At 52.9% G+C, this 22241-nt stretch overlaps 1 protein-coding gene across 1 annotated transcript in view; it reads right to left on the reverse strand.

Moving 5' to 3' along the window:
- The window catches only part of LOC117889204 (LIM homeobox transcription factor 1-alpha-like), a 59331-nt gene extending 37854 nt beyond the window's left edge, over positions 1 to 21477 (reverse strand). Inside the window, exons 1-3 of the mRNA XM_034793093.1 lie at positions 21081 to 21477; positions 19911 to 19991; positions 11047 to 11233 (exon numbers count right to left, since the gene is read on the reverse strand). Of these exons, the coding sequence (XP_034648984.1) occupies positions 11047 to 11233; positions 19911 to 19968 (245 nt within the window). The 5' untranslated portion in view covers positions 19969 to 19991; positions 21081 to 21477. The remainder of the gene's footprint in view (positions 1 to 11046; positions 11234 to 19910; positions 19992 to 21080) is intronic.
- Positions 21478 to 22241: the final 764 nt, after the last annotated feature.

Raw genomic sequence — 22241 nt, forward strand, 5'->3', positions numbered from 1 at the left:
CGTGACCAAAGTCACTTCTCTCGGTGGTGCAGTTTCCCCACCTGTTAAACGGAGACAGCAACCCTGGCCTCTGAGGGCATGTGGGGGGAAAAGGGGAATAAGACTTAGAGTTTGGCAACTTCTTTTCAAGCCTCAGGTGCCAGGTGCTCAGTAGATATAAATTATTACTATGATTATTACCGCAGATAGAGATGGCTCCCGCACCTTCTCCCAAACCAGCTGCCACTCAGATTTAAGTGACAGGGGTCGGGAGGTGCAGGGCACTTCCTTATCTTCTCCCTGCTTCCCCAGCCACCTGGCCCTCCCTTTGGGCTTGGTGCAGTACTCGCAGGGGCTTTGAGAGGCAGGGGATGGGGCTCCATTCATCACTGCCTCATCCAGGCCGCTCATTATGTCCTTTGTCTCTTTGCTCCTCAGCACAAAGTCACTTCTCATTACCTCCTTCCAGCCCCAAAGGGGTGGGGAGAAGGGACCCTCCTGTGCTGCAGAACAAGAATCAACACTTGGCCGCGAAGGCTGCCAGGGTAGCGGGGTGGGGACGCAGCTCCACCGGGCAGGGAGCGTGCCTCCCGCTGTGTCTGTGCAGCCTGCAGGGAGTCATAAACCATTAATAACCATCCGAGCAGCCACAGCGTGGGACAGGCCTGTGAGCATCAGTGACCCTAGTCACGAAGCACGTTGTGGGTGAACCAACTTAATCCTGACCTGCAGCTAACCCCTCCTGTACCCCCCACTCAACACACAGCTCTGCTGACGCTCCTCAGGCCTGATCCGCAGCCCTCAGCTCCCAGCCCCGCCTCCAGGTCTGTTGGTGCCCCCCAGTCCCACCCTGCAGACCTCCTGCTATCCCCTGCCCCCACCCCCGGCCCCCTTCAATCCAAAGAAGACCCAAGGAAAAGCTCTGTGTAAACTTGAAGGCTTGTGTCTCTCACCAACAGATGCTGGTCCAATAAAAGTTATTACCTCACATGTCCCCTCAATCCTGACCTGCAGCCCCCTCTGCTCCCCCAGCTCTGGGCTCCACCCTCCACCACAGTTCTCAGAGCCACTCAGGTTGCAGCTTCCCCGGCTCTGCTCTTCTTGAGGCAGAGGATGCTTATTGTCTCAAACGAGGATTGTTTTTAATGCGTATGTCACAAACTTCTCTTGAAGTGTCGGTCGCGGAGCTCTGCCTGTCTCCTCGCCGCATGCGAATAAACAACCTCTCATCTCTCTCCGCTGGCTTTTATGCCACTCAACTGGGTGGCATTTTACATCCGCTGTGCACTGGCCTAAACAACGACACAGGATGCAGGGCAATAGACTCCGACCCGACGCCTCCCGCCACTGGGTAGGGCACAGGGGTAGGAATCAGGAGACCTGGGTTCTATTCCTGGCTCTGCCCCAGACTCCCTGTGCTGACCTTGGACAAGTTACTTCCTTTTGCTGTGCCTTTGTTCTTTATAGGGACTGTCTCTCAGTGTGTGCGTCTGCAGTTCCTGGCGTAATCCGGCCTGGACCTTGGTCATGGGATATTGTGACAAATAATAATAATCGGTTCTTAAAACAATCTTTAGTCTCCTGAATCCCCATCCTCACAACCCCAGAGCCAGTGGCTTCTCCTACCCTGGCGATCTTCTCTCCTCTGCTCCAAGGGATGCAAATGGGCTTTAAACCAAGCCTTCCCACACGGTCTTTAAACATTAACTTGCCCTCCTGGAGTGGCTGCCAAGGCGTGTGAACCCGGATCAGTCACCTAGAGCCGAGCGGGGAGGGTCATTGTGTTGCTCGGAGCCTGTTCTGCAGGGAGGAGTGGTTGGAAGGGTGTGTGCTGCTGGCTCACCCCTCGCCTACACGGCCCTGGATGCACAATGGCCCCTGCCTGGCCCCTGCATGCCAGCACCCTCCCAAGTGCAGGAGACTGAAGATGCCAGTGACCCGGTTAGCCTGCGATGGATGGGGATTGGCTCACTTGCACTTTCATTCCCTGTTCACACACATCACAGCCTCCAGTTCCCTTTTCCCCAGCTGGCATCTGGGCCTCCTGGTTCCCCCGATTAAAACTATTGCACAATTGTACAGCACAGACCCCAATGGCTGCAGCACGAATGCAGCGTGGGGCATTACCGCAGAGCCCCGGAGTGTTTTATATCAAGGGTCCCTCCTCCCCCGGCCTAGTCTCTCCACCTCACTGCACCATACTGGTGTATGAGAAGTTCCCGTCCAGGGGTGCTGAAAGCCACTGAACCAAACCGTACACGCTGCAGATGATGAACGCCAGGCATTTGGGTGCTATTCTTTCATCCCAGGCCCACCTCTCCCTGAGGCTCCTGGGGATTCTCTGTATTTTTCAGCCAGGGTTCAACAAGAAGAAGAAGAGTTTGCTGCTCCCTTTCATTCCGCGCTTAGAAAGATCCCTGCTAGTCTCTGTGTCAGGTTGTTCCCACCTGCCCCCTTTACAAAGTGTCCCCGTGCAAGAGCTAACAAAGGCCTGGGAGGGGAGGTGCAGGCCCAAAGAATCCATCAAAGGAAGCTAGGCTCCCCACCCCAGCTCTGCCAATGCCCCCCAATCCCGACCCGCAGGCCCCCCTATCCCAGCCCCAGCTCTGCCTATGCAGCCCGCAAGCAAAGGAGAGGAACTCTATGGTGACCTTCAGGAGGTTTGTAAAGTGACAACATGAAGGATTCACTGCCCTCCTTGAAGAGTCCACTGGCCCATCAAGCCCAGCGTCCTGCCTCTGGCTGGGGCTCGGGTCTGGACGCCTCAGAGATGGGTAACCCCAGCCCTAAGAACTGCACCAGGCCAGTCGTGTGATACTCTGCAAAGGGAGGAATCTAGGCACCTAGAGGGACTTGGACAAAGGCACCCGCTGGGACGTGCCGGCTGGTCGACTGTCCCTGGCTCTCTGCCTTCAGAGCCGACATCAGAGAAACTCCAAACAGACTTCTCTGGACCCAGAGGCCAGAGCCAAGACCAGGGGCCGAGGCGGCGTTTCAGGGGTTCTGTCTCTGTGCTCAGCTGCACCGGTCACGTGAGAACAGCCCAGCGATGGAGTGCCTGGCAAAGCAGGTTCGAGCCGAGTTCAGCCGGTATCTCTGAAGAGGACAAGCAAATCATCTCCACATGGGCAGCGGGAGAGCGCGGAGGAGAGAAGGATGCCTGCCAGAGTGAGGCTGCGGTTCAGATCCCTCCTGACAGCTCCCCAGCAGCCCCCGCATCGCCTGTCATCCCACAAAACAAACTTCAAAGTAAACAAGGCGCCCGGGACCAGGCCGTTGCAGCCACTTTATCATCAGTGGAGAGTATTTTCCTCCCCCCTGAACTGTTGCTGTTTGATTCCATTTACACGAGCTGCACAGAGCGGGATTTACAGGGCAGGTGCCCAAACGAAGCGCCGGGATAGCTGGCGGGGCCCCAAGCGAAAGGGGAAGAGAGAGTTTTACAAAAGCCTTCAGATTGTGGTTTTATATGATAGGGACTGGAGAGCAACATCCATCTTCGGGCTTAACATTTCATCTCTAGATCAACAGCCCGTTCCTTCCCCCACATTCAGCTGCAGCTGTTGGCTTATCTTTCCATTAAAGCATTTTCCTCTTATTGCACAGTTCACATGAGGAGGGATACGTGCCAGACGGGTCTCCCCTCTGGGTCAATACGCTACAGCCATGGTCTAAACCGCTGCCCATAGTGACGTTGGATTCTGCAAACCCAGATCAGTCCCTGGCCAAAACACTGGGGTTGGGGTTGTGCATGTGAGTACATGTAAGAAGGCTGAGAATCCAAACATGGGAGGACAAGATTTTAAAAAAATGAGGGTTGGAAATTAGACTCCTTTGAAAATAGCCTGGGAGCCTAGGGGTGATTGGGTAAAATCTTCAAGAGTGCTGAAGGGTTTCAAAAACACTTAGTGACTAAGAAGCCTAAGTCTCATTTTCAAAAGTGACTTGGGGCACCAAACTCCGATAGATGCCCTTGAAAATCCCATATGTGAACCATTATTTAGGCACCAAAATAAGCCTCTAAGGGTGAATTTTTCAAAAGCACCTAAGTCCCATTTTCAAAAAGTCTCTGTTTCCTTGAAAGCCAATGCTCCTAAGTGCCCAAATCTCTTGAAAAGGAACTTGGGAGCATTTGAAAATTTTACCCTTACAGGCTTATTTCACTGCTTAAATAATGATTTACAGATGGGATTTTCAAAGGCATTTATGACTTTGGTGCCCCAAACATGCATTTGAAAACACCCCGTATTTAGGCACCTAACTCAGTCTCTGTCTTCTAGAGGATGAAAAAAGGTGTATTAAACACCTTGAAAGTGCTGGTCCTGGTGTAGCCTAGGCCCTGATCCACAGAGTGTCTGTACTGGTGTAATTAGGTCAGCTAGGGGTGTGATTTTGACCTAGAGAGTTAGACCGGTACTACCCCAAGTGTAAATGCAGTGATAAAGGTACCTCACACCTGTATAACTCCCTTCCTTTCTGGTATAAGAATAAGCTACACCAGTAGAAGCAACTTTACCAGTATAATGGCATCCACACTGGGGGAGTGGGTTGTTTCAATCTCACTGTATCACTACAGTTAAAAATGCACAACTTGTGCGTGCAGAGAAGCCCTGAGCTAATGTGGTTTAAGCAAGAACCATTTTTCTTAACTTACACAGGGCCCCTGTCACCTGGTTTCAACAACTGCGCTCAGCAACTTCCAAGGAGCTCAGGCCTTTGGAAAGTCAGCCTCCGTGTCCAGGCACCTCTACGAGCCTATCTTGGCCTCCAGGTGAATTTCACCCCAGTGCAGAAGGGCAACATCAGCACCTCTGAAGTCCCGCCCTGGATTCCAGTGCAAGTTCAGGGTCACAGACTGCAAGCTCTTTCGAGCAGGGACCAGCCTGGGAAGCAGCCAGCAGAGCTGTGGGCAGTAACAGCAGCCAGCCAGAGGAGGTGATGGAGAATGGGTGGCACAAACTGTGAGATGCTGCTGTGAACAGAGTCCCTTTACATCGAGGAGTGGCCAGCTGCAGCAGTTTCTGGCTCGTGGCTGACGACTAACCAACCCTGGGAAGTGGGCAAGCCCTGGTATTTTTATTACTGTCTCTGCTCGCTGCCAAGCGTCTGCGTCACCGGCAGGGAGGCGGCTGTGTTCTCTCTTCTGAAGCGCGGAGGAGATAAGATTGGACCGTTAAGAAAAATCTTTAAAGGCGGCTGCCAAACTCCAGGAAACTTTACAAAGCATGATGTCTCCTTCCCAGCAGCCTCCCCAAACCCTCATGTGCCATCTCTGTCTTTCTTTTCCCAGCAACGCCGGCTGCCAATGACCTATCTGTGCAGAGATAGACACTCTCGTCTTTTACAAGAGCACCATGCTCCCCCTGGCTGTGGATTGCAAATGCCCCAAGACTAAGCGCACCCTGCCATTGTGCAGGTGACCAGTCTTATCCCCAGAGCACAGCCAGGAAACCAGTCAGAGAGAGGGGATGTGATTTGCACAAAGCCACACAGGAGGCCTATGTTTGGAAAGAGAAACCCAGGAGTCCTGACTCCCAGCCCACCCTCTAACCTAACCACTAGCACCCACTCCACTCCCAGAGCCAGGAAGAGAACCCAGGAGTCCTGACTCCCAGGCCTGTCCCTGCTCTAGCCACCAGACCCCACTGCTTCTCCACCTTGCATTTGGCCTGTTTCTCCTGCTGATTCATTCAGTGGTGTTGCAGACCTGTCTTTGTGACATCACTAGCTGCCATGGCGACACTAGCTGATGTCACAAATTCCAGGCCGAGCTGCGAGGTTGCTGACATCACAGGTGCCCGGTTCAGCTGGTATGTTCAGGCTAATTCCAAAGGAGACGCTGCGGTTCACACAGATACCCCAAGTCTTGACAGTGTGGCGGAGGAAAGGGGCTGAGGGAGAGTTCAAAGGCATTTTGGTCACTGATTGGGTTCTTAAAGTTTGCCCAAATGTTACCATGGTTATTTCAACTCTGGCCTCAGGAAATAAGGAACCTCTGTAAGCTCTGAATCATCCCCACGCTGCAAGGGAGGGGAGAGCCAAGAGTCCGCCCAAAGCAGCTGCGATGCTTATAGCTGTGATCAAAGTGCTCCGCGCAGGGAGATAACCTCCTGCAGGATCTCCCCTGACCCGCTCCATGGAGCTTTGCCACTTGGCCAGCGTGAGGAGTCATAAGGCTGCAGCTTTGGTTAATCATTCAAAGCCCCGTTCGGGATGAGCAGCCCCTCTCCTCCCATCAGGCTCTTCCAGCTTATCGCTGTTGCAGACGTGTTGAGGGAAAGGGAGGTAGGGGCAGCAGGACTGGGAACATCCCATGCACCAGCTTCCCAAAGTCACCCGCCTTCAAGAGCCAAAGCCAGGACCTAACAGAACCACTGGCCTTTCCCTCCCCCTTCCCCAAAAGAATAATACATTTTGCAAGTGGCATGCACGGTGCCTGCCAGGTGGTGGGTAATGGACTGGCCTCGACTGGCAGCATCAGGGTTAGGACTACCTGTGCCTCGTCTCCTCTAGGATTTAACATGGAGCTTGCTAAAGTAATGCAACAGCATGCCTCTTTGTAGGCCCAGAGTAACCCATGTGCCTCTAGTGCACTTTCACAGGGCCCCCATCTTGGGAGGGCCCCGACCACTAGGGGAAAAAACCAACTGCACAGCACTGCAACCCCACGCGCCAGGTGGCAACAGGCACTCACTCAGATTCGGGCTGGCTGCCTCCCCTGCCCCCGTCATGAGAGAGGGCAGCCTGGCCTGAGTGGCATGGAGCCAGGCAATTGCAGGGGCAGGCGATGGGACCGCGCTGCACTGGGCAGTCAGGGTCCGGGGGAGCTGCCCTAGGCTGGGACAGGAGAGGAGCGCTGAGCCGGGAAGCGGGACGGGCGTGCTGATGAGTGGCCAGGAATGTTCCAGAAGTGATGGGTGGGGGTGAGTTGTAGGGGGGTTATGGAATGAGTGAGGAGTGTTGGGGGGCTGCGGGGTGAGGGATTGGGAGCAAGTGGGGGATGTTGGGATCGGGGGATGAGATGTTGGGGGCTGTGGTGAGTGGAATGTATGTATGTCAGTGCCGCTGGGATGTGTGTGGGGGCTGTCAGGATAGGTGGGGGCTGGTGGAGGGTTGTTGGGGTATATGTGAGGTTGGAGGGCCATTTGGGGGCCCATGTGGGGATGGGGAGAGAGGGGTATTCTGGGGTGGGGTTGGTATGTATGGGGGGGGCACTCCCTGTGCAGGAGCTCAGCACACCGTTCGTGCCATGCAGGGCTGGCAGCCCCTGGAGCAGAGCCCTAGTTTGAGGAAGGTGGGGGCCCTACCAATGTCCACAGGGCCCAAAACCTCAGGGCTTGTCTGTTTGCAGAGTGGACATGGCTACAGACGGCTGCGTCCCAGCTGGACCGGTGTGTTTAAGGGCAAGCAGCAGAGTCCCCTGCATCCCCTTCCTACCTCTGTGCTGCTCTTGGCTGGCAATTCAGGAATAACCCCGCCCTGTGCCCTCACATGCTCACACACCCTATGCCTTTCCAGCCAGCTCCCAACACCTCAGCCTGCCCAGCCCCAAAGTTCTTCCAGACTTCAAGAAATTTAAATGCACAAATTGCTAATAATCTGGAGCTCAGCCTGAAACCATCACATCAGAGACCGCCAGGGATCCAGGGGTCTCCCTGGGGGAAGAGAGCAGGTGCCACTTTGCTTTCCAACTACCCCTGCTATAGAGGAATTCGGTCCATCTGAATGGAGCCAGGCAAGACATCAGGATCCTCCTTTCCATTTTACAAATGGGTAAACTGAGGCACCAGGTGGGGGTCACACAGCAAGTCAGTGGCAGAGCTGAGAATTGGACCCAGAGACCCGACTCCCAGTCCTGTGCTTACACCACAACACTATCTTTCTTCTCTGTTAGGAAAGTCACCAGAAGCCTCTGGATGGTTTCAACGTATTATTGAGTTACTATTTTTAAAAGACAAGGAAGAAGAGCTTTGCCATTCAGGTATTGGTAATGTTCATTTATATAGTGGCAGCTTCTAGTAGCCCCAGTCATGGACCAAGACCCCACTGTGCTAGGTGCTGGACATTATTTATTAGGTGTATTACGGTAGTGCCTAGGAGCTCCAGCCACGGACCAAGACATCACTGTGCCAGGGGCTGTACATTATTTATTAGGTGTATTACGGTAGTGCCTAGGAGCTCCAGCCACGGACCAAGACATCACTGTGCTAGGCACTGTACAAATACAGGACAATCGTATCTCTAGAGCAGAGGTTCTTAACCTGGGGTGTATGCACACCCAGAGGGTGCGAGACGCCTTTTTCTGGGGGTGCAAAACATGCCAGATTTTTTTAGAAGGTAAATCATTGAAAACACAAATTAAGCACAGGCACGTAAGTACAACTACTTTGTTTCATCAAACCTATGTATTTATTAACATTATACATTTTTTAACGATTACTGTAATATACAAACAAAATATATATCTAGGTTTAAAGAACCGACCTACTTCAACGCTTTTTGATAAGCGGTGCGAGAACATAGTTTGATTTTTGATAAGGGCTGCGAGAACATAGTTTGATTTTTGATAAGGGCTGCGAGAACATAGTTTGAGAACCAAAGGGGTGCAGGCTGCAGTAAAGGTTAAGAACCACTGCTCTAGAGGCTGCCAACAACCCTAGAGTTTGGGTCTTGCTGACAAAGGTGGATCGGAGGTAAATACTCCCCTACAGACACTTCTGAGCCAACTAATAGCTGGATTCCTCTTGGTGACAATTGCCAAATGGATTCACTTTTTTGGTCTCCATTTTCCTCTTTTCGGTTTCCAGGTTTATTTAATATTAGGAGAGTAAAATATTTCAATGGCTCTATTAAATGGAGCTCAGGTTTTACCCCTAGTGTCTCTGGGCTGGATGGTGGGAGCAGGAGCTCTGGGGGAAGGAGCTGCAAAAAATATGGGAGTTCGCAGGTGGGCCAAAGTGCAAATCCCTTATTGCCATGTTTGGGCTTCTGTCTCCATTACAAATGTACAAATTCAATTTCAAAACCACACAGTCTCTCTCACCCCAGATTTGTTTGGGGATGTAACATGCAGAAGTGGCGATTTGGGACTGCAACACACAGCATGAGCAGTAACCCGCAGACGGACGGGGAGGTTGTTTCATCAGCTACCTGTGTTTCCTTGAGGGAACCTGTACCATTTTAACTCCACATTTGTGACAACAACAAATGCGCTTTTGTTTGGCAGAAACACCATCTCTGCTTCCAGCTACACACAATACAGCCCCTGCCCGAGTTGGTTCCTACTCTGGTACTTACTTTAATCCACAAAATTTTAAAAAACCATAACCAGCCTAGCAGAGAAGCCCCATTCTGTGCTCCTGGAGCCCTCGCCAGCCACTCAAAATAGAGTCTATGAGTAACAGTTCATCTGGCTCTACCCCCTCGCCCCCATAGGGGGGAGACAAACCAACTACCACCAGCCAAGCAGAGCACAAACACAGCTCAGTGCCCTCTCCAAGCCCCACTGCGTTCACAAGGAGCCTGTGCAAACAGAGAGATCTACCAGCCTGCCTGGAATGTCAATAGAACTGTGCCATTTTGCACCACCAAGTGGGGGAGTAAATTCCGAACCAGAACATGCTCTCCCCCGTGGCAGCTCCCTCCTCTTTAAACCAAGGGAACGCCACACTTCGGCTCCAGCAGGATGGCACAGCTGCACGTATCCCTGTCCCTCCTGGCTCTTCGGAAGGCCTAACCTTCCCCTTAGGTGCAGAACGTTCCAGGGCTTTGTTAGTAGCTGTCTCTGCTCAGGTAGGCAGAGCCTGGGTCTCTGTTGCTCTGGAACCTCATGCTATCCCTTCTATGCAAAATGCTTCTGTTCCAATCTGGAACCAGGCAGAGCGCCATGGAGCGCCAGCTGGTCACTTTGCAGGATAGTCTCTAGTACGCAGTCACATCTCTCTCTGTGCATTTGAAACTCAGCAACGGGCCTACAGCAGAGTTGCACTGGCAAAGTTCTGCCTTCAGTTACCCTGGTGCACGCCCACTGATTGAAGGGCGTTGCACCAGTGTAAGCCCAGGCATCTCAGTCCAGTTGATGGGGAGTTGGGACTCCTGGGATCTAGTCCCAGCGCCATGATCCTGGTCAAATCACGACCTGCCTCTGTTCCCCGCCTACCTTGTCTATCTTAGAGCTGGTCGAAACTCAGAAGTTCCATTCCTCAGGAAATTCTGACATTTTAAAATGGCCTTTCATCCTAAATTGGAACAAAACATCAAGATTTCAAAATTCACTGCGAAAAATTTCCATTTTGGAAACGTTTTGGAAAGATCCAAATGACCTTATCAAAGTGCTTCATTTCAGCCATTCTATTTTAGAAACAATAACATCAAAAGGAAGTGCTCTGATAGTTTTTCTATAAACATTTTGACAAAGTCGATACTGTATGTTGCCGTGGAGTGTTTCAATTTTGTTGAATTTGCATTTTCCAATGGAAAACTGTCCCACTGAAAATTTTTTGACAAGCTCGACTCTATTTAGGGAAGGGACGGTCTCTCACTACAACAGAACCTCGATTTTATGCACCCCAATCTTACAAACAATAAGTTACACCAACCATTCTTCCCTTGTGGAAAATAAATAAATGACATAGTGAAAGTCATGGTGAAGAAGTCGACATCCCTTCACAGTCCGATACCTTCAGTGCATTGGAAAGTGCTTTGCAGTGGTTTGAAGGGCAAGCAGAAAGTGATGCAGTGCTCCATACTGCAGCTTATGCACTGAACCTGCTGTAATGATATGTTCGATTTTATTATCTCCAATTACTTGGTAAAACAGGGGTTCGGTTGTTTGAATCTGTGCAACACCCAGAACAACGGGCCTCTAGATACGACTGCATAACCTGACCCTATGCTTCGTATCCCCTACTGCATATCATTACAGTCATCTCTTCTTCACAGTCCATCTCCAGGAATCCATCTCACACCTGTTCTCTCTGCTTGGCTTCCCCCTTAATGGTACCTCAATCACAATAGCCAGAGCTTGTGAGGTGGGGGGAACCAAAATTCAAAGCCAGAGGCACTTACTTCTCGTAGTCATGCTTGCAGTATAGCTGACGGTTGCGACAGTAGCAGGTGCCCGACAGCGGCTGCAGGCAGGCGGCACACTTCACGCAGCCTTCGTGCCAGGAACGCTCATTGACTCGCAGGAGGAACCGGTCAGAGATGGGCGTGTCGCAGCCGGCACAAACCTCCCGCATTTTGGAGTCCGACCCTGGCAACAGAGAAAAAGGCAAATGAGCTACACTAGGGAGGACTGGTTTTCAAATGGGGATGTGTGCTGCTAAGGTGGAATTCACCCCAGGGGAGGAGACCCGGCACAAGGCCTGGGTGTTGCTTAAATCTGGCTTCAAGGGCACAAGGCCTAGGCCTCATGTTTGTGCTAAATCTGTTTTTAAAGCCATGTGTTACTAGTGTTAATTGCTATACCTGCACCCAGAGAGAGAGAGAGAGAAACATTGTATTGGCCACATATTTTTACAATCTTATATATAAATAAAAATGTTTGTCCCACAAAAATATATGGCATCTTCAGGATTGGTTTCTAATTTTCAGGCAGTACGTTTTAAAAAATCCTCTCCCCTCCCCCCCAAATCCATCACTAAAGAGAAATATAGAATGCAGGAGACCATCCCCTCTGGACTCTAATAGCTAGATCTTCAAGAGTACCCAGCACCTACACTCGGGACTCGGTATTCACATAATATCAGCACATTGGGGGCTGAGAGCATGCCCCGAGTGTCACTTGCACCATCAGCAAGATTTTCCAAAGAGTGTGTGTGTGTGTGTGTGTGTGTGTGTGTGTGTGTTCTCAATGGTGCAGGACATGCACGCTGTTGTTCTCAGGGATGCGTGTGTGGATGTGCCCTGCTGCTCTCAAGAGGAGCTGTTGGATGCCGAGTACTTTTGACAATCTACAATAAGAGTTTGGAAGGAGGTCAGATTTGGGTCTGAACAGCCAGCCTGTGCCTCCTGGGTGCATGCCAGATCCATCCCCATCAGGGGGACGCGGTGCTAAACCAGTTAAAATAGCGAGAGCTCCAGAGACTTGGGATTTTTCCCTGGACATTATCATCACATAAATCTATGGCTACCCTTCAAAGGCTTCCCCGCGATAACGCCAAGGTAGAGGAGTGCACGTGGGTAATAAATACGCTATCTGGCGCATTGGATCCGGGCGCTAGGCCGAGCCAGGGAGGTACTAGGTACCTTAGCCGAGTGCACTGTTTCCCCACCCATCAGGGTGAGCTGCTCAGGTTTCTTAAACCCTTAACTTGCCCTCTCCCTTCACCAGCCCCTTGTTCTTTTATCTTCCTTTGGGCAGGCTCCTGGGGCAGAGCTCTCCCAGAGCCCGCTGCGGGGGTGCGAGAGGTGCCAGCCAGTCACATAGGTGACATTTACCCCTTTCGTAAGGGCTTAAGTGGGGCCTAGGCCGCACGCTGGGCCCTGCCCAGGGGTAGGGGTGGGCCTAGGGCCTGGTGCTGGGGCCTGCCGGACTGAGACAGGCCTGATGGTGGGCCCTCTCCAAGGGCAAGGGGTGGGAGCTAGGACTTCTGTTGGGGCCTGCGTGGCCTCCCGCTGGGCCCTGGTCAGTGTTACCCCATGTGAGCACTAGGGGTGTCGCAGTCATGAGAGAACTGGAGTGTCCAACAAAGAAGGGCCATAAGATTCCCTCCTCAGAGATGCTCTGTGCCCCTCATCTGGGGACACGAAGCAGCCCTGCTTTGGAAAGGGGCGCTATGGGCACAGCCAGGGGCAACGAGAGGGTGGGGAAGCCGGTACAAATTACCGGGGCCAGCGGTCCAGAAGGGGGCCTGGGGCCCGGCTTCCCCGGCTTCCCCCTACTCTTGTCAGCCCTGTTTAGCCGGTCTGCCCTTGCTGGGGGGCCCGAAAAATTGTTTTCACCGGGGCCCGAACCCGCTCTCGGCGGCCCTGTGTACAGCATTGGGGGAAATAGGCTGTGTGATTTCTAGGCAGTCTGCAAAGATAGAAGGGAAGAGTTGATTTTCCAGCCTTGCAAAACTCACTAGCTAGGGGATCTGAGAGGCAAGTGGGGACAGTAGGCAGCCCTGGTCACGCACCCTCCAATAATAAAGGTTCTGTGGGCCAAATCAGCCCCTCAGCAACACCTGTGCAGGCACCTCGCACTCAGCAGTGTCACAATTCAGTTATCTGCAACAGGTGTGACAGAGGACAGAGCCTGCCCGAGCAACTGACTGACTGACTGACAATTCTGATGATGTATGAGCCAGGCTAGAATCCAGAAGCCTGATTCTTGGCCCCTCACACCTCATGCATTCACTTTCTGCAGTGTAAAGTGAGTGTAAAAAGTTACTCTCCCAGTATGGTAGCGGTCTACACTCACTGGGGTAAATCACAGTACCCGATGCAGGGTAATGGAGAATCAGGCTCTGTGCTTTACAGATTTTACATCATATCTGAGACTGGGAAGTCTCTGGGGCCCAGCCTGGTCTATGTTATTTGTTTGTACAATGGGGCCCTTAGGTGTTACTGCAATAGAAACAAACCGTAGTTGTGATTCAAACGCAGGTGCCAGGAGAGCCCTAACCCTGCGTGGCCTGGCTCTGTCCCAGACTCTGCCGTTAGACAATCGTTTCCTGCTGCATCTCGCTGCTTAAGCAGGATTCTTTACTATGGCAGCAACAACCTCTGCCAACAGGAGCTGCCTCCCCACCAGGCGCTCACCAAGCCACCCACTTGCCAATATGGAAGAAGATGGGCAGATATTCTTGTGGCCTGGGAGAGGGAAGTGAGAGCAGGGGAAGTTGCTGAATTTGATGGAGGAATATCAGTGCTGGGCTGGGCTGGGAAAAGCGGCAGCTCACAGAAACGCAGCCCTGTTCCTCTCCTTGGCCTCCTGAGCTCTTTTACTGCCAGTATGTTGGAGTCCAGCAGTTCGGTGCGTGGGAAGTCTAACCATCACCTGGGAGCAGCAGCTTTGACGAGGGCTTGTCTACACAGACATCCAGGAAAATTAATCTAAATTAACTAATGGTGTGAATTTGAAGTGGCTTAGTTAAACCACATTGAATCCCTGTGTGGATGCTGTTATTCAGAATGAAACTGGCCTTAATTTGGTTTAGCGGAGTGAAGTGAGTTAAGATCACTTTAACTCTGAATACCAGCATCCACACGGGTTTAATTGTATTTTTTACTTCATACATCCGAAGAAGTGGGCTGTAACCCACGAAAGCTTATGCCCAAATAAATTTGTTAGTCTCTAAGGTGCCACAAGGACTCCTCTTTTTTTTTTTTTTTTTTGCTAATCCACTTCAGTTTAACACCTTTAGTTAATTTGCAACAATTTTCCACTATGTGACCTGGCTTGATTTATTTGTATGTATTCATTTTTGCCAGGTCTGTACCCCCTGGAGAATTCCTCCCACATACACTTTAAACACTGCCCTAATGCTTCTGCCGCTGCTGGGGGCATGAATCAGGGTTCTTGGAAGCAGTACCTCCTGCCTCAGGTTTCTCCTGAAGTGTTACTCACTCAGACTTGCTCTGTTTGGGTTTTGTCTCTGTGCTCTCCCCCACTTTAATCTTGATGTTTTCTCTTACGTTTCTCTCTCTTCTGCCTCCAGCTCTTCTTACCCCAATTTCTTGCCCCTCCCACTGCCTCTGCTTTTTCCTTCATCCTTCCCCCCTTTCCTTTCACCAGACTCCCCCTGAGGGGACCCTAGAAGTGATTACAGATAAGCATTCATTGCATTTCAGCAGCATAACCCTACAGACCTCTGTGCATGGTTGCAGAGTCCAGAGCTAGAATAGCAGGAGAGCTGTGGGTCAGGATTGAGGGGCATCTGAAGAGTTGGGGGAGGAGCCCAAGGCTGGAATAACAGGGGACTGTAGGTCAGGATTCAGGGGCAGTGGAACAGCTGTGCGTGGGAAGCACGGGACTGGAATAGTGGAGCAAAGTGGAGCCATTTGGAATCTGCGGAGGGGCAATTTGCAAAGTGCCTGCCTTCTTTATGTCTAGTTGTAGCAAGAGCTGGTCTTTCACGAGTACCAACCCCACCTACAACAGCAAAATGGTGCAAGGCACTTGCTTGAGCTCAGCCCAGCCCAGCCCAGTTCTGAGCAAGCTCAGAAAAGGCAGCTGCTAGGATCCTCTTTAGGGCTAAGCTACTAGGCCATCACTAGCCCTTAAGGGCACCCTTATCATTGGTGCATAAAAGCAGGAGAAATCATTCGCAGTGAGTAACATGAATTGGGTTCATCAGGGCTTGTTACCATCGTTGGCACCTTGGGAGACTGAGCCTCATGAGTGAGGGCGGCTACTCACCCCACTTTCTGGCCCCTGCTAGATTTTGGGTTCAGACTCACTAGGAGCTGAGCCAGTTCCCCCAGCTGAACTGCTATCTCTGCTCCTGCAAACGAGCTGCCTGTATGATCCATTCCTGAGCAGGGCTGCCCGAGCGCTGCTCTGCCAGCAACCATGGACCTATTCCCGGCTACACCTGTGTACGCACATTTATATTGTTCGAACGGCATCCAGTAGGGGGTTGTGCTGCTTCAGCTAATCCAGGATAGACAAAGCAGCACTTACCTGCCTGGGCCGCCCCCAGCACATGGAGTCCCAATCTCAGCTGGGACCTTTCAGCACTACCGTAATACCCATCCTGAAAATGATTCTCTATAAAGGTCATCCAGTTGTACCGTAAAGCCTGTAAGAACTTAGCCACTTAATAATGGCTCTAGAGCGTGGCAATGAAGTATGATCGCATGGTTTGTCCCATGACCTTTGTTGCCTGAACTCACTGTCTCTGATGCTGCACGAAGCACTATGCGAGCAGACCCCTGCCGTGCTTCATTTGTAATGAAAGAGGTGCTGGGGCTCAAACAGTTTTTTTACATTCATAACGGACACGGCAAGCCCAGAGGTAGGACTATGAACTGCCAAGCCTAGAGGTGCCGGGCTCAGCCCTGGCACAGATTAAGCATGGGCACCCTGGCGTTGCATGACTGGGATGTGAGAGTATAAACTCTCAGAGCCGGGGCCCACGCTGTATGGAAGGGGTCTAGAACACAGTGGGGGCTGCTGCTGTAATCCAATTCATTCATAATGGTCCCTCCCCCTCCAAGTCATTGTTGCTAACACTCCCCTGTCATCACAAGTAAGTAAATTCAGTCGGGGCACATTCACTCCAGGTTGCAGGGGCTGAGCCCGAACAGCTGGAAAGAATGTTGGGGGGGGGCTATGATTTGGGGAGAGGAGCTCATTTTTTGAATGATCAAATAAGTTTAAAAAGAAAATCTTTAAAATTGTTTGCTTTGTGTTTGTCTAACTGGAAGACACCTTTTTCTTATTCAAAACACTCGACCAGCTCAGAAGAGAGGACCTGATGCCCCTTTAGAAGAAAAACAAATGAAATGCAGCCACAAAGCTCTCTGCTCTTACCTCTGGGCTGCTGGATCAGCTACTGCCAGTCATGTAGGATGGAGCGGCAGCACTTCAGTACCAGACCAATTGCAAGAGCGCAGTGGAACTGCACTATGCACACCGAGAAGCATGAAGGCCTCAATTCAGCAGAGCTCTAAAGCGAATGCTTAATGTAGGCATATGCTTAAGTTCCATCTGACTTCCGTGAGACCTAAGCATGTGCCAGAGAGTTAAGCATGTGCATAACTACATTGCTGAATAGGGCTGGACTTAAGCAGGTGCCTAAAATTAAGTACATGCTTTGTTGAATCAGGGCCCAATGCTGCTTATCCCTAAATATTCAAAGAGACACCGAAGGGAATGGAGATAGCCTAGACAACACTCTGCAGGAGCAGGTCAGGCTCAGGTCTAAACCTACACGAACAAGGAAGGTCCATTTAAAGCAGAAAGGGTGAGGCTGGGGTGCTAGTTTTGGTGCTTGCGCAGCAAGAGTCAGGATGGGGTATCAGGGGAGATTCCCTCTTGTGTTGTGGAGGGGCATGTGCCAAGCTCTTAGCCACACTCACCTGTCACTAGGGTTGGGGGATCTTGTTTTGCCTAACTTGGAACCGACAGACACTGTGGATTTGAAAGCTTGACTCAAACACAGAGGACAGTAGGGGCTTGTCTTCACTGCAGAATTAGCTCAAGAGTTGCCCCTACCTTGAGTCCTGTCCACACACAAAACCCCCTTACCTCAATGTAGCACGACTTTAACTCAAATTGGCTGGCCTGTCAGCTCCTCACCTGCTAATCACACAGTTTCACTGTCAGATTGCTGTGTGGCTGCTCTCACTCATGCTAGGCTAGGAGCAGAATTAACTCAGGCTTAGATAAGTCTAAAGTGAAGATGTACCCAAGGGTTCATGTTCCACTTAGGGGGGAGAAAGAAAAGTTTTCATGGGGGGGAAAGCTGCCAGGGTTAGATTCCCAAGGGCTCAGCACCCGAAGCGGGGGACAGATTTTCAAGAGAGCTCATTTCCCACCAAGGCACCTAAATAAAGATCAGATTTTCTAGCTCCAGAAGTGCCCAGGCTGGGTTTATCGGAAAATGTGGCCCATGGTCTTTGTCTGGAACTGGTTGAAAAAAAATGGATTTTTTTGTTCCCATGGAAATATTTGACTTTTCATCAAAACTCCAAAAACTGTTGGTGGTAGTTGGTGTTTGTTTGTTTTGCTTGTTTTGACAAAAAGCAAAAGTTTTCTGTGGAAAGGAGACGCTGTCCACATACATTTTCATTTAGTCAAAAACCCAGTTTTCTGTCCAATAACGGTTTCAATGGAAGATTTCAAACCAGCTCTGTTTTCATCCCATTGGCTGTACAGTGTGTAACAGGGGTTCTCAAACTGAGGGTCGGGACCCCTCAGGGGGTCACAAGATTATTATATGTGGGGTCACGAGCTGTCAGCCCCCTCCCCAAACCCCACTTTGCATCCAGCATTTATAATGTTGTTAAATATATATAAAAAAGTGTTTTTAATTTACAAGGGGGTTGCACTCAGAGGTTTGCTATGTGAAAGGGGTCACCAGTACAGAAGTTTGAGAACCACTGGTGTGTCACTTTCTGTGGTTGGGTTTTGCGGTGACTGCAACACCTTACAAAAAGCATAAGCTTCCCTGTTAGGGGATTTGGGGGGGGATTCTTTAATACTTAGCTTTTGGGGGGAGGGAGTAGGAACAGATATTTAAATGGAGAACAAAGGTATGTGAACTTGAGCTAGCTCTGAGAACTAAAGAGTCACAAAACTTCAGATGCTGCGAGGTTCCCTTCCTTGTTCAAAACACACTCGACGTTATATTATTAAATGACCAAGTGAGCCTGTTGCCAAGGATTACGCCATGTGGAATGCCACATAGCCCTGCCCATGGCCAGCCTGTATTGTGATTCACTGACACTGGCCGTGTGAGCAGGAGAGCTGAGGGCACGGTTGGTAATTCACACCTGGAGTTTTGTTAGGCACAAGGCCAAGCACCCAGCAATAACTTAAGAAAACGTAGAGAGAACAATCCAATCGCGGGATGGAGGATAAATGATGCAAAGGATGTAAGTGGGAATGTTGCTTGTCTGTAGAATATCTAATCCCTGGTAGAGTCACAACCTCCTCAGAAGGGGCTGGACTTGAAACTGGAAGTAAACAAGCCTCTGACATTTTGGATCCTACGGACTGCAAGGCTTTAAAATTAAAGGTTAGAAAAATGCAGCAGTTTGAGCTTAAAAACACGAGATTTTAGAAATCTTGTTCCTGTTCCGAGGGGGACACTGGTGAGATGGCTAATGATTTCCAATCAGAAAAATGTGCAGCATTAATTTAAAGGGCAAACTGCTTTCAAGAGTCCCATTGCAATGTAAGTTTGTTGATTCCTTACCAAATTAATTCATAGATTCTAAGGCCAGAAGGGACGTGGTCATCTGGTCTCACCTTCTGTGTAACAGGCCACAGGAGTTTCCTGTGTTATTTCCTGCTTAAGGTCCAATCACTGGGCTTGACCTAGAGTAGATCTTTTAGAAAAATCCCATCTCAATTTAAAGATGGCCAGTGAGGGAAAGACCCCCACAACCCTTGGCAAGTTGCTCCAATGGTTAATTACCCTCACTGTTAAAACTGTGCCCCTGGTTTCATCTGAATTTGTCTAGCCCCAACTTCCAGCCATTAGTTCTGGTTACAACCAGAGTGAAGCGCCTTCTATTAGCCAATCTCTGCCCTTCAGTAGATACTTGTGCACTCGGATCAAGTCACCCCTTAACCGTCTCTTTGCTAAGCTGCATAGGGGAGTCTATCCAGAGGCAGCATTAGCTCCTTTGGGGCCCACAGCAGGAATATTTGGGGGCTCCCCTTGCCCCTCCCCCACACCGTAACAAATATGAATTGCATTCTTTCCACAAACCACCAAATCCGCCAACACAAGCCATGGACATTTGTTAAACACTCCACATTACATAGCGAGCTGTATTTGGGGGGGGGGGAATACTAAATCCCCGGCCTGGGGCTGCTTGGAGCTCAGACATCGCTTAGGTTAGTCAGCCGCATGCTACTGCCATCACAGCTCTGCCACTGGCCGGTTTTCTAACCCTTTCCTCACTCTCCTGTCCCGTCTCCGAGCCCGCTCCCATGTATCAGCATCCCTCAATTCGTGTGGAAAACGCTCAGGCCCCACACCCGGACTCACACCAAACTAACCGGCTGTGTGAACTCAAAGCCCTGTAGTGTGTAGACAAGCAGCGACGCTGGAACGAGGGGGGCTGCCGCACCCCCAGGCCTGAAGCAGTGACAACAAACTCCGAATCCATCCGCAGCACCGTGTAGACAAGCCCCGGCTCTATGCTACAGCTCTGGGTTGAGAGGGGGACGCCGGACAGACAGCAGTGATGGGGTGTGACCCAGCCAGCCCACTCCCTACGGGGGGAGGGTCTGTCTCTCGGCTGCCCCAGGACAGACGGACACTCACCGAAGCCCAGCACCGGGGTGGCCTGCTGCAAGCAGGATGGTGCCTCCTCTGTCTTCATGCTCCAGCCGGGCTGGGGTGAACCTGGTGGGGGAGAGGATGGGTTAGTACCGGCGGGGGATGGGGACCGGCAGGGGTTGCCTGGGCCTGGGGAGGGGTCAGGTAACCGGGGGCAGGGAAGGAAGATCCTCGGAGCTGGAGGAGAGGGGGTTTCTCAGCGGAACCTCCCGGGATGGGAGCTGAGCTGGGAGGGGGAGACACCCCCAGGAAAGGAGACCGCGGAGCCCAGCCCCGGAGTCCTGGGCCGCCCCAACCTTCCCCGGCCTTTGCAACAGAGCAACCCGTCCCACTGCCCCCCTCATGTCCCCCATCTGTCCATCCCCACAGCGCCTCCTGGTCCCCGTCTGTCCCCCACAGCTCACCGTGTCCCCCTGTCCGTCCGCCCCTTCTCCCACCGCACAAATTAACCCACGAATCTTTACGTTATTCTGGACAATAAAGAACCTCCCCCGCCACCATTATCGACCTCCGGGATCCTCGAGCCGTGTGGGGGAAGAGCCCCCAGAGGTTACCCCGGCTCAGCCCCCGCCCCCCCGGAGATAGCGGAGTAATTGGGGTGGGTTATGGAGCCGGGATGGGGCAGATTGGGGGGCGGGGGGAAAGATGGGGTGGCTGGTGGGGTAGGTTACAGGGGCAAGTTATGGGGCAAGATGGGTTCGTTATGGGGCGGATAACGGGGGAATAAGATGGGCTAAATGTGGGGTGGGGAATGGGGCGGATAACGGGGTCGGACGTGGGGCGGATAACGGGCTCGGATGTGGGGTTCTCTGCCCCCAGCCCTGGGAAGGGGAGAAACCCACCCCCCGTTTGCGCCTGTTGCTTTAATCCCCGGGCCAAGGTGGGTTTTTACCCGCCCCGATCCCGGGCGGGCAGCGCCCCGCAGGCACCTCCTTCCCCCGCCGGGTCTTGCTGGGGTCGGCTCGATGCCCGCGGTTCTGGTTCGCGACCCGCCCGGCGCCGCTGGGTCCAGCGAGCCCCGCGGAGCCGCTTGGATGGAATCACAACGAATTCTCCGCCCCTGCGCCCCGGAGCCGCTCGCCCCGGCCGGCCCCGGCCGGGCAAATTCCCCGCAGCCCCCCGGCACCCAGCCCCGCTCCCGCGGGGCGCATTCACCTGCAGCGCGTCCTTCCCTTCGGCCCCGCAGCCGCCGCTCGCCGGATAACGGGGCCGGGCCGGGGCCGCGGAATCGGAACCAACGAAATTTCGCTTGTGTCTCGGGCTCGTTGCCCCAATCCCCGGCGCTTTGGTGTCCTTCGTGCGGAGCTTCCCGGGCCCGCGGGGTTCGCTTTGCGGCGCAGTAATTCCGGGGCGAGCGCTGGGCTCCCCGCGCTAGCTAGCCCGCCCGGTTCCAGCGGCCGAACCCCCGGTTCGGTCCCGGCTCGGCTCCGTTCGTTCGTTTCTTTGGGACTTGCCCGCAGACGGGGGCGGGTCGCTGCCTGCTGGCGGGGGCTCTGGCTGCGCGGCGGGTCCGGGTCCCGCATGCGAGCCCGGCTTTGTCCCCGCTCTCCGGGCGCGGGGGGCCCCCGAGCGCTAATAGCGGGGGGTGAGAGCCTGGCTCCCCCCACGTCCAGGGGAGTTTCTGTTCTTGGCTTCCGTGGAGCCGGGAGTTCGGGGTTGCTCCGCCCGCGCGACACCCGGTTCTCCTGCGGGGCAGCACCCCCGCCCCCCAGCAGAGATTTCTCCCCCCGGCTCCGCGGAGAGCCCAGAACCTGCCTGGGATGGAGGGGCAGAGCACGCGGCTGGCTAGCGCCCCTCACCGCTGGGGCGGGGCGGGGGTTGCAGCCTTTGGGGATTTTCAATCCCCAATAAGTGCCAGGGACATCCACGCAGCGCCAGGGAAATTGGGGGACGGATGAGCCCGGCCAGGGGGGGAGCTGGGTCCCAGGGTCTCCATACACCATGGATAAGTTGGTACCTCTGAGCTGAGACCCCCGGCCCATGGGTGCCCCCCCGGCCCGTGCACCCATCCCCGGGCGCAGCGACGCGGGCAGGAGAACAGACAAAAATCTCGACACCTACCAGGCTTGGCGGGTGGGCCAGCACCGGCTGCGATGCCAGAGCCAGAGACTTCCCCGGCCGCTCCAGCTGCTAACGGGGGGCGGGGGGCTCCTATTGTCTGAGGCCAGGATCCGGGGGAGAAAGTCGCGCTGCTGCTCCCAGGCACAACAAGTCCATGCCCAGCGCCCGGCTCAGGCTGCCAGGGCTTCCCCGGGCCCCGTCCGCCTCCGCCTCGCCCCCACCCCCCGAGCGAGCGAGCTTCAGAGGCCAGCGCCT

This window comes from Trachemys scripta, chromosome 16 (assembly GCF_013100865.1).
Source record: "Trachemys scripta elegans isolate TJP31775 chromosome 16, CAS_Tse_1.0, whole genome shotgun sequence".
In the NCBI taxonomy this organism is placed as follows: Eukaryota; Metazoa; Chordata; order Testudines; family Emydidae; genus Trachemys; species Trachemys scripta.